Raw genomic sequence first — 15672 nt, forward strand, 5'->3', positions numbered from 1 at the left:
TTCCCAGTTGAATCTCTCTCCACTACACCCCAGTTTAAAAACAGCACACTATTCCAAGCAAAAGACCAATGAAATAGGAATTTGCATATTCTAATTAATCTTGACCAAATGTGGTGTAATTGTGTTCATTGATACTAGTCTAAATTCCAGGTGGTTTATATGAGCAACAAAACATTTTAGAAAAAATACACAATACAGAAAACAGAATTTGTGCACAGATGCCTTATTATCCAGAGAGAAAACAGATCCTAAACAATACTGTAGCTAAAACCCTTTGCCAGGATTTTTCCTACAAAAATAATATCTGAATAAACCATCCTGAAACAAGTTCTTTTTTCTGTAAGTAGACAAAATGATGCTTTCAGGAATATCTCACATCATTATTGCATAGTTTTATAGTTTCAATTACCCTTGAAGTTGCCACCAGACTGGCCCCAAAAGCAAAGATGTGCATTACATGAAAAGACCATGTAGTAGCAGCCTGTGAAACACACAGTGCAGGAAAGGTGTTAATGGCACCATTCCTGAGATGAACATTTTTACTTGTAACATATGACATGAGAGAAATTTTAACACACATGCACAAGTTGGGAGGGCGATATAATAAATCAAGGGACTAATCTCTCCTCTCCATCCGACTACTTTCCACCCTTAGCAGGTTGCCTCTCCTTCCCTCAAAACATTGTCAGCGGCAGCTTCTTCCCAACAACAGCAGTCACATTGGAGATTCTGCCAAAAATGGACTTGTCCTTTTTTGGATGAAGGATCCCCAGTCCTCATTGCTTTTTTCAGGAGACAGCTACCTGCAATGTTTAGTAGGAAGAAAGAAGACAGCAGCCCGTACGAGCTTGAGATGCATGTCCTCTTACTTTCTCTTCCTGGGGGCTTGTTCTTCCTTATCCCACCTAATGATTTACACACACAAAAGGACACAAATAGTTTCTGTGCACACAAATCATGAGTCTGAGAGACTCCCACATGACAGAAAATATGTACTCAGTCCATTTAAAAAGGCTGAGTGCATATTTGAAATGTGCACACAAACTCTTAGAGTCAGCACATATTTTTAACTCCTGATTTTTACTGCATTGAGTTACATTTTTTTTTTTTTTTAAGTGTGTGGGTTAAGAAAATTACTACACCAGGCCCTGTATTAGGTAATAAGCTTCCACTGCTCAGATGATCTTTTTTGGCCTTTTCCCCATTCTGTCTCAGCAGGCTCTGCTTTCACTTCCCCATATGGTATATGATTGTGTTATACCTCACTGACATGAGGTATAACAGCAACCATCTTCCTTCCCTCCCCAAGTCTAGCATACACAGCCAGCAGGGCAAATTTTGCTTCTAATTTGTCTTGAAACAGTCATGAAAAAAATAAATAAAGCAGCTTTGCTTACTGTAAATGGGGGTTCTATCTCCACAGACAGCAGGATGAATTAGCCATGACACATGGTGTGATGTCATTTGACAATGAATGGACCCTTTCTCTCCTGCCTTATAGATCTTTTGCTCTAACAAGCATGCATGGGAATTCCTGCACAGGCATTGCCTTGTGAGCCCCTCAGTTGATTGAAAACGTAGCTTTAGCTAGATAGTTGACTCTCCAGAAGGTGGGTGGGTAAAGCATGACTAATTCATCCTGTCTATGGAGACCCCTGATTACAGTAAGCAAACTTGCTTTCTCCATCGACACACAGACATGAATTAGCCATGACACATGGGGAGTACCAAGCTCTTGGACCCCACAGTGGAGAGTGGACTACTGGGTGAACAGGTTGCACAAAACTGCTTGTAGAAAATGTATTGTTCCTTCTTGATAAAATAGATTGTTCAGACAGTAAAGGGAAATGAAAATGTGAACTGACAACCAAGTCACAACTTTGCATATGACTATGATAAGCATTGCTCGATAGATGAGCCACTGCTTTCACTTGATGAGTTTTGACAGAGTCTGAGCCAGAGGCCAGCTAAAGCATAGCAATGCATGCTATAGTCTGCTAGCCAGTTGACAATGTGAGCTTAGCAATTGCTATTCCCAGTCTATTAGGATTGTAAGAGATGAAAAGTTGTGAAGCTTGAAGTGAAAGAGTTCTCTTCAAATAATATGCCAAGGCCCTTTTACAATATAAAGAATGTAGGGTCTTCTCATTCTCATATAGTCTTGGAAAGAATATAGACAACATAATGGCTTCATTCAGATGGAAAGCAGAAACCATTTTTGGTACAGGCTTTGGGTGAGTGCAAAGAAATGGTGAGGAAAACAGAGTTGCTTACCTGTAACAGGTGTTCTCCTAGTACAGCAGGATGTTAATCCTCACACATGGGTGACATCATTGGATGGGGCCCGGCAAGGAAAACTTGTCTCAAAGTTTCTAGTACTTTGACAAGGTACACTAAGCATGCCCTATACCATGCATCCACGTGGGTTTCCCTCTCCAGTCTCGTAACATAGAATTACGATAAAAATAAAATAATAAACAATAGGAGAAATCCAACTACGTGGGGTGGCGGGAGGGTTTCGTGAGGACTACCATCCTGCTTATCCTAGGAGAAAGCAGAGTTGTTTACTTGTATCAGGTGTTCTTCTAGGACAGCAGGATGGTAGTCCTCACAAAACCCTCCCTAGCTACAGGCTTCTCCCCTACACAAAAGGGGATCAATAGACAGCAACCAAGTGCCAATGGGCACAACAATAGTGTTGTTGGTAACAGAGGGGGAGAAAGCCTGAAACCTCCCCTAGGCAGGGAGAGTTGGGTTCTACACTTCAGAGATTCCAAAGGACAGACTGGCCGAACCCATTGTCAAGTCGGCCATCCTTATCCAGACAGTAGTGTGATGCAAATATGTGGAGAGAAATCCATGTCGCAGCCTTGCAGATCTCCTCCACGGGAATTGCTCGCAAGTGGGCCACCGATGTTGTCATGGCTCTGACAGAATGAGCCTTGACATGACTGCCAAGATACAGACCCGCCTGGGCATAACAGAAGGAGATGAAATCTGCTAGCCAATTAGATAGTGTATGTTTGACAATGGCAACTCCCAATCTATTCCTGTCAAAAGAAATGAAAAGTTGGGTGGACTGTCTATGGGCTTCTGATCGCTCCAGGTAGAAGGCTAAGTCTCTCCTGCAATCTAAACTGTGCAGTGCTCATTCGCCTTGGTGTGAATGGGGCTTGGGAAAGAATGTTGGCTGGACGACTGACTGGTTAAGATGGAAGTCCGTCACCACTTTAGGCAGGAACTTAAGGTGCTTATGCAAGTCTACCCTGTCATGATAAAACTTGGTATAAGGTAGATAAATCACTAAGGCCTGTAGCTCACTGACCCTGCGTGCTGAAGTGACCGCTACCAAAAATATGTCCTTCCAGAGCAGGTACTTTAGGTCACAGGAGTGCAGCGGCTCAAAAGGAGCTTTCATCAGCTGAGCTAGCACTACGTCGAGATCCCAAGATACAGCCTTAGGGGAAGCTTCAACTGAAGCAGGCCCTGCATGAACCGTAAAACTATACGCTATTCAGAGACAGGATTATGATCTATACCTTGGTGGTAGGCTCCAACTGCACTCAGATGAACTTGAACGGAGTTGGTTTTTAGGCCAGCTTCCGATAGGTGCAGAAGTTAATCAAGCAGTTTTGTGTGGGGCAGGAGAAAGGATTTAAGGCCCTTTGTTCACACTACACGGAAAACCTCCTCCACTTCAGTCCGAAGTACCTTCTAGTGGAAGGACCAGAGACATATCCCTCAGAAAGATCAAGAGGCTGCAGCATCAACTTCTCAACATCCAGGCTGTGAGTGACAGGGCTGAGAGACTGGGTTGCAGCAGCCAACCCAGATCTTGCATGATGAGATCTGGGGAAGTTTCCAGATTGACCAGTTCCCAGAAGGGCAACTCCTGAAGGAGTGGAAACCAGACCTGTCTCAGCCAATGAGGGGCTATGAGAATTATAGTCCCTTGGTCCTGTCGAAGTTTCAGGAGAGACTGTTACTAGAGGAATCAGAGGATACGTACAGAAGGCCCTTACCCCAATGGCGAGCAAAGGCATCCAAGGCTGGTTTGCCGTCCGACCTGTACAGGGAGAAGAACTGAGTCACCTTTCTATTGCAGGGGGATGCGAACAAATCCATGTCTGGGCTTCCCCAGAAACGGAAGATCCGATTCGCCATCCCCTGATCCAGTGATCACTCATGGGGCCTGAAGGCTAGTCTCAAGTCTGTTCGTTATCACGTTTTCCGTCCTGGCCAGATACATGGCCTGGAGCACCATCCCGTGGGACATGGCGCAGGCCCAGGCCCAGATCTGGACTGTTTCCTGACACAGGAGGTACGACCCCGTGCCTCCCTGCTTGTTGACATTCCACATTGCTAATTGGTTGTCTGTCTAGATCAGGACAATTTTGTTGGACAGCCGATCTCTGACAGCCCATAGAGCGTATCAGATCACCCAGAGTTCCAGGAAGTTGATTTGATTTTGAGCTTCCTGGGCAGACCATAGGCCCTGGGTGCAGAGCCCGTCTACATGAGCACCTCACCCCAGATTGGATGCATCCGAGGTAAGGACAATTTGGGTAGGGGGAGTTTGGAAGGCTATTTCCTGCTCCAAATTCAAGAGAACCCACTACCAGGACAAGGAGTCCCGGAGAGATGGAGTTATCCGGATGCGCCCCTGTGACCTCAAGGTCCATTGGGTTCTGCGCATGTGTAAGCGTGCCAAGGGAGTAACATGGATGGTTGCGGACATGTGGCCCAAAAGCATCAACATATGCTTTGCTGATACCTGCTAGCTCTGTTGAATCACCTCCACTATGGACATCTAAGTGAGCACCTCTTACTCCTAAGGGAATACTGCGCTACTGCGGAATGCAGAATTTGCGCAGAATTCCCCCTTCCCGCAGATTTCCACCATCGCCTCGCCGATTTCCTCCCTCGCCGGAAGAGGATTCAAAACCGGAAGGATAGCAGCCATCGTGGGACAGGTAGAAAATTGCAGAGGAGACCCTGGCATGCCACAAACGTTCGTGGCGAAGATGAAGGCCTGGTGCGCCATTCGCGGCAAAAATGGAAGACCCCCGTGTGCCGCGAACGGCATGCCCGGGCCTTCATCTTTGCTGGGAACGGAGCGCGTCCCGCGGCATGCTGGTGAGAGAGAATGTGTGTGTGAGAGGGGAGGGTGACAGAGAGCATGGTTGGTAAGAGGGGGCTGGGTAGGGTGAGAGAGCAGGAGGTTGTGAGAGAGAGCATGGGAGGTAAGAGAGGGTGGGTGGGGGATGCTTGAGTGTGGGTTTCAGAAAGAGGGAGCCTACATGAGGGGAAGGGGATGCCGGTGAGAGAGGAGAGAGGGTGTGGGGGAGGGTGAGAGGCAGCTTGGTTGGTAAGAGGGGGAGTGGGGGGGATGCTTGTGGGTTTCAGAGAGAGGGAGCCTATATGAGGAGATTGTGAAGGAGTGTGTATGTGTGTGAGAGATTGTGTATGTGTATTAGAGAGAAGGGAGCATGTGTGTGAGAGAGGATGGGACAGAGGGAGCTTGTGTAAGGGGCAGTATTGAGAACAGAGTCAAAGTCTGGGACTGGCAATAGAGTGGAAGGGGATGAGCCTAGAGGTGGAGAGGAGAGATACTGGCAGGTGAAGGAGTTGGGGCCTGAGAGGGCAAAGTGGCCAGGGGAGTAGGGAGAGCGAGTGGAAGGGACACTCTTACAGTGAATTTCTAGAAAAATTCTGCTCAAAATATTTAAAATTCTGCAACTTTAAGTAACAACTTTTTTATGTAATAATTTAAAATGTAATTACTTAAAGACTGTCATGTAAATTGTGTTATTTTGACCAATATAAAGTTTGCAGAATTTTAAATTTTTTGTGCAGAATTCCCCCAGGAGTAACCTTGGATCACTGCAGAAAGCTTTTGCCTGAGCTATGTCTAGCAGAGCTCCTATGAAGTCCAATTAAGTGATGGGCTGAGCTGGGACTTCAGGTAGTTGACGAATCCTAGTGACTCCAATATCCAGATGGTCAAGCACAGGGACCGATCTACCTCTGCATGGGAGGTGCTCTTGACCAGCCAATTGTCCAGATAGGGGAAAACATGCCCTCCCACCCTGCGGAGATGCGTCACCACCACAGACAGGCACTTCGTAAAAACATATGGGGCTGATGCTAGCCCAAATGGCAACACTTTGTACTGGAAGTGCTGTTTTCCCACCACAAATCTGAGATATTTCCTGTGACCTAGAAAGATCTTGATGTGGGTGTATGCATCCTTTAAATCGAGGGAGCATAGCCAGTCCCCTTTTAGCAGGAGGAGAATCAGGGTGCCCAAGGAAACCATTTTGAACTTTTCTTTTATTAGAAACTTGTTCAAGGCCCTCAGGTCTAGGATGGGACACAGTCCCCTTGTTCTCTTTGGAATCAGGAATTACTGGGAGTAGAATCCCTGCCTTCTTTGCCCTGGTGGGACAGGTTGACCGCTCTGGCAGTTAAGAGGGCGAAGAGCTTCGTTAACAGTACCTCCTGATGCACTAACGGCTTCCAAAACGGGCACGGAGGAGAATTTGGCGAGATACAATAGATTCAATCAATACCCTTGATGGCTGATGGATAGAGCCCACTGGTCAGAGGTTATACTGGGCCACTGATTTGCAAAGAAATGCAGTCTAACCCCAACTGGGGTTCCAGAACATCACGTACGAGCAAGCTGGCTTAGTGCTCCCCAAGATCCAGTCAAAACCCTGTCCCAGGATTTGGCTGGGGTGCCAGTTGGGGCTTGAGAGCTCACTACTGCCTGGGACGGCTGCGGGAGCTCACCCTCTGGGAACAGGAGCAAGGGGCCAGAGGATAGTACTTCCTCTGATGGTAGATATACCTCCTCTGACCCAGCCTCGCTGACCTCCTGGCTGAGGAGAGTGAGGGTCTGAAGCACTGGTGGAGAGATGCTGGAGGGTCTCATTATGATCCCGCAACTGGACCACTGTGTCCCTCATCTTATCTCTGAAGAGATTCTCTCCTGTACATGGCAGATCAGAGAGTCTTTCCTGCACCTCCGATTGGAAAGCAGAGGTCCGCAGCCATGCCATTCTGCGGGTGCCAATTCCTGCTGCAGAGACTCTCACTGCCATCTCAAAAACATTGTAGGTGGAGTACACCTTGTGTTTTCCGCATTCTAGGCCCTGACGCAACCAGCGACAGAAAGGTGTATTGCTGCTGATGAGGCAACCGCTTGGCCGCCTCCTACCCCTGCTTGCAGAGGTTGCGAGTGTATTGGCTCATATAGAGCTGGTAGGAGGCAATGCGGGTAATGAGCATCGCCCCCTGAAAGACCTTCCTCCCAAGAGCATGCAGCGCTCTTGATCCTTCCCTGGGGGCACCGAGGCATGGGTCCAAGAACGTTTGGTCTTCTTGAGAGCGGATTCGACCACAACTGATTGGTGTGCCAGCTGACTTTTCGAATCCGGTAGCTTGTTGAACGAGGTAAACCCTGTCCACCTTCTTATTCACAAGAGAAAACCATGAGGGGGTGCTCCCAAATCCTCAACAGCAACTCCTTAAATATCTCATGCACTGGGAATGCCATAATCTATTTAGGAACCTCCACAAACTGAAGGATTTCCAGCATCTTGTGCCTGGCGTCCTCCTCCATCATCAACTGAAATGGGATGGCCTCCACCCTCATCCTTCAAAGCCTGCGGAAGTCAGGTCCTCAGGAGACCTTCATTCCTCTGGAGAAGATTGTTCTGAGGAGAGACCCTTTGAGTCCTCTGAAATCCACAGAGGATGGGGCCCTGGGTGCTCGGCCTTCGTCCAGAGACCTAGGCACCGGTGGTACCAGTGCCGGCCCCAGCAAAGGTGGATGGGGGGCTTCAGGCTGCAGTGTCACTGCTGGCCTTGACGGAGCTTCCTCTTCCTTGGAACCAGCAACAAGCACTGCATCGAACGGAGGAAGCATTGAAGCTCCACCGGGCCTTGATGGCCCCCAGGTAATCGGCACCAGCTGGGTCAGTAATACCCTGGTGAGCACATCGAAGCGCTCGGATAGCGGTTCCAGAAGGGAAAGTGCGGGCATCGGCACAGTCTGTGCCACTGGCTCGATGCCTTGCAGTGCAAGATCAACTGCCAGCTGGACCCTGCGCTCTAACTCCTCTTCAATAGTTGCCGATGCCAAGACGGACTGGGAGGCAGGAGGGATGGCCAGATCTTCCTCGAATCCCCGAGGTAGACTGGCAACACCAGGACCTGTGGAGACTGTCGCGGACCCCTGGCATTGATTGAGGATAGGCACGTCTTGCTGCGGGGTCGCTTTGAGGGCATCACGGCAAGTGCTGCTGCCAACCCGAGCCCAACACCGTGCATCAAATGCGACTGGTGCTGATGCTTCCTTCGGTGCTCAGTCCAGTCTTTACTCAGTGCCGAGGTCGAAGATGACTTACCCTATTTCCTTGACCTGGAAGAGACCGACAGGGGACTGTCCCTGGCACCTCTATCCACTGGTGGCAATGATGGAGTGGACTTCCCTGGTGATGTTGATGGCTCGGTGTCCCTCGATGTGGCTCTCCATGGTCCTTCGCTGTCAATGCCACTGACTCCAATAGCTTGGATTTTCTCGCCCCAAAGAGCTTCTCTATCTTGTCGAGGCAAGCACGACATCCCTTCATAGTCATTTGGTTGCACAGGCAGCACCCCAGAACATAATGTGATGCCCTCAGGCAGAGGATACACACATATTGGTCCATAATGGACATAGTCCTTGGCCATTGAGGGCATCGACGAAAACCCGATGAGACCATGACGATGCAAACTGAAAGGGGCAAAAATGACAACGGAGGAGACAGGTAAACAGAGGCAGTGGGCACTGAGGCACCACCACCATGAGGGATGGAAGCGAAAGAAAACTTACTGAACCACCGAAAAACCTAAGACACAAGAGGGAACCAGAGAGGGACCTGCATGTGAGAAAAACCCTGAAAATAATCAGTGAAATGTTTTCCAACTTCTTTTTTGGCCAAAAAGACCACAAGCTCAGTAACCGAGAGGCAAAAACTCAATGGAAAAAAAGAGACTTAAGAGGGACCCCTGAGCATGCTCAGTGTACTTAGTCAAAGTTCTAGAAACTTTGACATAAATTTTCTGTGTCTGGCTCCATCTGATGATGTCACCCATGTGTCAGGACTACCATCCTGCTTGTCCTAGGAGAATAAATGAATACCTGATGCTCACTGACTCTTCTAGCTGACATGATCACAAGTAGGAACACAACTTTTTAGGTAAGGAACTTCAAGGAGGTGGAGTCTAATGGTTCAAACAAAGATTTAATGAACTGGGCTAATACCACATTGAGATCCTATGGTACAAGTGGTTTTGAGACTGGAGGTTCTGCATGTCATAGGCCTTTCATGAATTTTGACACCAAAGGATATATGGATATCTGTTTGCTATCCACTTGGATATAGTAGGCTACAATGGCACAGAGATGCATCTTGACTGATAAGGTACTGAGACCAGAGGATGAAAGGGAGAATAAATATTGAAGCAGCTGTCCAGGCTCACAGGCAAATGAATCCAAGGAGCTTGCCTGACACCAAGATGGAAACCTTTTCTATATGAATTTGTACGCCCTTCTCATGGAAGGCTTCCTAGTGGAAATTACAATGTCGTCAAAATTTTAGATGATGATAGTGATGCAATCAGGAGAAGTTCATGATATAGAAGACCCTCCTCAGCAAAGTTTGTTAAGATCCTAGAAGGATTGGAAGGCTGATCAACAACTGAATGAGGTTTGAGAGATAGACTTGTCTAGGCCACACTAGAGTGATGATATCAAGCATGCCAAGTCCATGAGTGATTTCTGCACTGTTCGGTTTACTAGAGGGAGCAGTGGAAGAGTACAGAATCGAATAGATCTACATTCCAGGAAAGCATCTGGAGCATATCTGTTTTGAAGAATGGAGCAGAATGTCTCTACCTTCTTGTTGGCCTCTAATGTGAACAAATCGATTGACAGGTGACTCAACAATTGAATAGTGTTTGCCACTGTTTAGGCTAAAGACTATTTGTGAGGATGCAAAACTCTGCTGAAGTGATCCACCCTGTTGGAAATCCCAGGAAGATAGGTGGTGGTGGCTTGCAGGAAGTCATTGTGGGATTTCTGTAAAAGGGTCCAGGATCCTGTGCCCCTTGCTTGTTGAAGCAGAACATCACTACTATATTGTCAATCTGGATGAGAATTCTCTTTCTCTGAAAGAGATGTGAAAAAAAACAAAAAACTTTCAAGGCACATCAGATTGCTTGTAGCTCCAAAAAAATTGATCAGAAACAGATGCTGTTGATGACCAAGTTCCTTGGGTTTGGAAAGGACTCATGTGCTTACTCCATCCTCTGGTGGATGCATTCATTGCCAATATTACTTGATGGGGGAGAAGATGAAGAGGGTCCCCCCATCTGTATGACATCTGGGTCTAGCCACCAATGGAGTTACCCCTTCATTTCTTCCATAACCAGGGACAGCAAGAGTTGAAACTACTGGTCCCACGGAGCGGAGGCCACACTGAAGAATCTGCATAACGAGGTGGGTCAAAGGAACCATATGAACTGCTGATACTATGTGACTGAGGGCAACCAACATTCCTCTGACTGGGACTTGATTCTTCAACAAAAGCACTTAGATCAAAGAGTAGAGGCAGCATGCTCACTCCTCCAGAGAGTCTATCCATGCCCTATGAACTTGATTCTTTGGGTCAGTACAAGATTCAATTTTGTAACGATCACAACAAATCCCAGTGACTAAAGAAATCGGATTGTCTTCTGCAGGGCATGCAACACTCTTGCTTGGGAAAACCCAGCAGGGGAAAACAAAGATGCTCTGACAAAAAAGATGTGCTGCTACTATTGCCAGGCATTTGGTGAAGACTTTCAGGGCCACTGAGAGACCAAAAGGGAGCACTTTATACTGATAGTGAGGACTTCGTCAAGGAACCATTGCCAGTGGGAAGGATGGATGGGAATGTAGGCATTTGCATCTTTCAGATTCAGGGCACATGTCCACTCTCCCGCTTGTATGAATATAGAATGTTAGGGAGGAAGTTCATTTTGAACTTGTCCAGCACTGGGCTCCTGATTGAACTTTAAAATCCAGGCTAGATCTGAACACCTCCCCCCAAAAAAAAAAATTGGGGGGGAAAAGGAAATAGCAGGAGTAGAATCCCTTGCCATGCTGGTCAAGAGGGCCAGAATCTATGACCCACTATATGAAAAGTGGCTCCACCTCAAAACAGCGAAACTGAGAAAAGATGGATCCAAATTGAAGGCTGAACAATAGGGTAGTGCTGGAAAACAGGAGAAGCACACACAGTAACCAAACTCCACAATCTTGAGCACCCAACAATTCTTGGTAATTTTCTGGCATGCCTGCAGGTAAAAGCAAATTCTCCCTCATACTGGAAGGTTGGAAACAAGGAAGTTGAGTCTGGTCAAAATTAGCCCAGGTTTGGGCTGAACTTGTAGCATATTCAGGTGATGTCTTTCATGTTGAATCCCTAAGCTGCAAGCTGTTGCTACTGAAGCACAGGTGGTACACGATATCCCTGAAATTGGCAGAAGGGGGAGTCTTTAGATGTAGGAATGCTTAAAAGCATAGTAAGGATAACGTGATGAGGACAGTTACTCAGAATTCATAGACAGAGACTGGAGAGCAGCATGTTTCTCCTTGATCTGGGCAACCATTTCCCTGAGCTTACACTGAAGAAGTTTTCCACACATTGCACATCTGCCAAATTATTTACATCTTCATGCAGACTCTAGCTCTTAACCAAATATTCGGAGTGCTCTAATGACAGCTGACAACTATGGCTGCAGTATCAAATGATTCGTATACCAAGTGAAGGAGATGACACTTATACTCCTCTTGCCTTGAAGAGCCTGTGGATTCCTGACTGGGTTCCTTCCCCTGTCCCCCCTTAACTTCAGGAGGGCATCAGCTTCTGGATGCAATCGTATATGTACTGCATCATATAAAACTGATAGGCCACTATGAAGGCACTGAGCTCTGGAAAATCTTTTTCCCTGAAGTTGTCCAACAGTCTAGAGTCTTCCTGGTGGAGTGTTGGAAAAAAATCCTTGTTTTTTTGCCCTGTTCAGTACTGATACCACACTCAATCCCAGAGTTTATTAGTCCCTATACTTAAGGTCCAGTTTTCTGGCTACTGGAGTGCAGGTTGCCAAGTTCTCTCTTTCCTGTTTAACTCTCACAGGATGAAGTTTATTGGGATTGCTGCAGGTTCTACTAGAGTTTCTGTGATCTAGAGGAGGTCAAAAATCTCAGTGCAGGGGGCCTTTACCTTGCGAATATAGACTACCAAGGCTTTCCCCAACTTTGCTAAGAACCTTTCTGGCAGTGAAGAGTTATCTGGACAATCAGGTAGTGGGTAGGATCCTTCTTCCAAAACACATAAGTTGCTTTTTGGGTGACAGGAAGCAACTCATTATGTATTTTGCATTTGGAGAGTTCTGAAATGAAGACAGGAGGGTGACTATTCCATTTCTAACTCACTCATTAACATGTTTCATTGCTGTTGATGTCATTTTGCAGATATCTGGTGGAGGTGTCTGAATTTCAGATAGAATGAGTGCATTGGAGGAACTAAGGGCCTGATTTTTTCTTCATATAATAACTTATGATAATCCTAATGGTTTTTGTGTAGCAAAGTGTGTAGAACACATTGAATCCTTTATGAACTGTTCTGACTTTCAGCAGAGCTAACTCTAGAGCCCAGCCTATGAGTGTTGGACAGCCCTTGCAAGAAACACTGTCACATTTCTGCTGACAGTCATTAAATAAATCTACTACCAAAGCAAGATGTTGCACAGAGAATCACAAACAACAGAATTAAAAGTGGCCCTTTTCCATATATCTCCTTGACCTCACTCTTACCCTTTTCTCATACACAACTTTTCTACTGGAGTAGTTAGTCCAATAGTCCAGTATTCAGGGCTTCATTCCCTCCTCTGCAGGAATACTCCAGGATTAAGGGAGTGATTTTTTAACTGTCCACACTGGTGCAAAATCCATAGGTAATTTTTAACCTGTGGATTTTGGACTCATTTTCAAAGTGAAAGTATGTGCATACTTTTACTGAGAATTATCCCAGGAAACTAATTACACACATTCACACCTGCTAATGTGTGTGTGTAGTTTTCCAAGAACAAATATGTGCATACTTTTGAAAAGTCCATTTGTGGGTAAAGCACTATTTTACAACAATAAATAGCCTTGGAAATTGTTCTCTAAATGTGCACAGAGGTACCTTGGGGATGGAAATTGAGGGTAAAGCAGAGATCAAGAACAGTCCAATAATGTTGTAGAAGTGGAGATGGGCAAACTGGATAGGCCTTGAGGACATCATTTACTATCACAGTAGATTTCTCTAGGTTCTACTCATACACACATTCTTGGATTAGATATTCTAGCATTTCATAATATTAGTTAATCTGGTTTTACTAAAAATGGCCAATTAATTTATTGTTGTGTTCATACCAAGTACTAAACCTGACTTCAAGAGGAGTTTTGGATTAGCTATTAAAGTGAAGCGTAGTATTCTTTGGGATTATGTTCTGTATGTCAGCTCCCTTGTGCTTTGGATAATGAAGTTTTCAAATATATGTGGAGTGTTTTTACCTACATGGGACTTTAAAAAAAACCAAACAAAATAATTACAGTAATAAGGACCTGTGATTTTCAGCTGGTTGTGTGGTGCTCCTACAAATCAAGTATTAATATTTATATCTGTGACATTATATCGGGATTTCTATTCAATATTTTGATTCAAATTATTATTCACATAGTTATCTGACATGAATTACTCTTAGGATTCTTAATCCAGAAGCCATTCTACTTCCTTGATGTTCTAGGAGTTCATTCAAGTGGAACACCAGCAGCAGTGAGCCTGAAGCAAATGCACAATAACTATCACACTAGAGATATGTATGAAAATAGTACAATTTCAATTTTAGAAACAATTTAATACCTTCTGTATCCTCCCCCTCCTCCATATGGATCTCCGTATCCACCTCTGCCACCATAACCTCCCCTCCCTTGGAAGTTCCCACTCCCTCCTCGATTACCACCCCTACCCCCTCCACCAAAACCTCCACCCCCCCCCAACCACTCCCTCCTCCTCCACCCCTCCCACCTCCCCTCCCAGCATCACCTCCCCAGTTTCCCCGTCCTCCCCTACCCCCCCAACCTCCTCTCCCACCCCCTTCTTGTCTCTTCTGCCATGGTGGCATTTCTGGAGGTGGAGGATCAATCTCAGTTGGCCTCCCTCCTCGGTCTGGCACGCTTCCCATCAGAACCTGCAAAGAGAAATATAAAAGGAGATCACTATATGTTAGCAGACAGTCACTGATGGAAGCAACATGAGAAACAATCTGTCCAAACCATAGGCTCCAGTTCGTATTTCCGGCCTGGGGGTGTGTCACAGAGTTGATCTCACAGGCCTCAAAGGGGGAAATATGATTGTCCATGCAGGGAGACCCTATCATATAAATGAGAAAGATTTCTTTCTTAAAGATCATGTCCTTGCCTTTGACCATTAAAGAAATGGAATCACCTGAGGTGATTATCTGGAGAGAGAGAGAGAAAAAAAAACAGAAAGCCACTCACAACACTGCTGACACCACATCATACGCTACCCACTCACCCCCCTCACACCACTAATTCCACCTCCACTTTCATACAACCATCCACACCACCATAAACCCTGTCATGACAATAACACCCTCACATTACAACATCTCACACCTCCACATAAACATGCACACCACCACAAACCCAGTCACACCACTCAGCTCCTCCCCTCCACATCTACTTCCCCCCCTGCTGACTTCCCCACCTCCTTACACCACAAAAATACCCCTCACACAGCCACATATCCACAGCTGAAACTCTGCCACAATACTTGTCCGTGCCGCAAACCCACTCACCCATTCACACAACCAATACAGACCACCTACACACCTCTACAAACGCAGTTGCACTCAGGCCCCCTGCATATCTACTTACCCCTACACACTCACCCACTCACAGTACCACACACTGCTCACAACACAAAAACATCTTTTCACACACTTCCTCTCACACACAATCCTCCACAGCCACTCATACCACTTACCCCTCCTAGTATCACCAACACCCTCATGCACCTTTCACCTCCATTGCAACATGCCCCCACAACACCTACACGCTACCACCGGCAACATACAAATCATGAACTCAACTGCAACACTTGCCTCCACACACCTAGTTATCTCCCCCCCCCACCCCCCTTTATGCCAACATGCACTACCCAAGCAGGACATTGGTAGAGACTATCAATTGGGCTTGTCTTTACAAGAGGAGATGCTTTTGAAATAAAGAATTGAAAACTACTCAGACTGTATAAGGACCTTCCACACTCTATTTGATATTGGATTGTGTATTGAGTGTGGTTCTCTATCCCATTCATTTTCCTTTGGAATCTCTACCCACTCAACTTACACCACTGACGCCACCACCACAAAAAACACACAAACCACCAACATACACCCCAGTGCTCCCACACAGGACCCCACTTACATATATATACACTCTACTGCATAAACCACATCCACAAATTCTCTGTGCCCCCACATTCCACTCTCACAGCCTCAAACCAA

At 46.2% G+C, this 15672-nt stretch overlaps 1 protein-coding gene across 1 annotated transcript in view; it reads right to left on the reverse strand.

Moving 5' to 3' along the window:
- Positions 1 to 9945: 9945 nt before the first annotated feature.
- The window catches only part of FAM98B (family with sequence similarity 98 member B), a 197801-nt gene continuing 192074 nt past the window's right edge, over positions 9946 to 15672 (reverse strand). Inside the window, 2 exon segments of the mRNA XM_029600204.1 lie at positions 9946 to 14139; positions 14142 to 14331. Coding sequence (XP_029456064.1) covers positions 13997 to 14139; positions 14142 to 14331 — 333 coding nt within the window. The 3' untranslated portion in view covers positions 9946 to 13996.

Source organism: Rhinatrema bivittatum, chromosome 4 (genome assembly GCF_901001135.1).
Source record: "Rhinatrema bivittatum chromosome 4, aRhiBiv1.1, whole genome shotgun sequence".
Taxonomy (NCBI): domain Eukaryota; kingdom Metazoa; phylum Chordata; class Amphibia; order Gymnophiona; family Rhinatrematidae; genus Rhinatrema; species Rhinatrema bivittatum.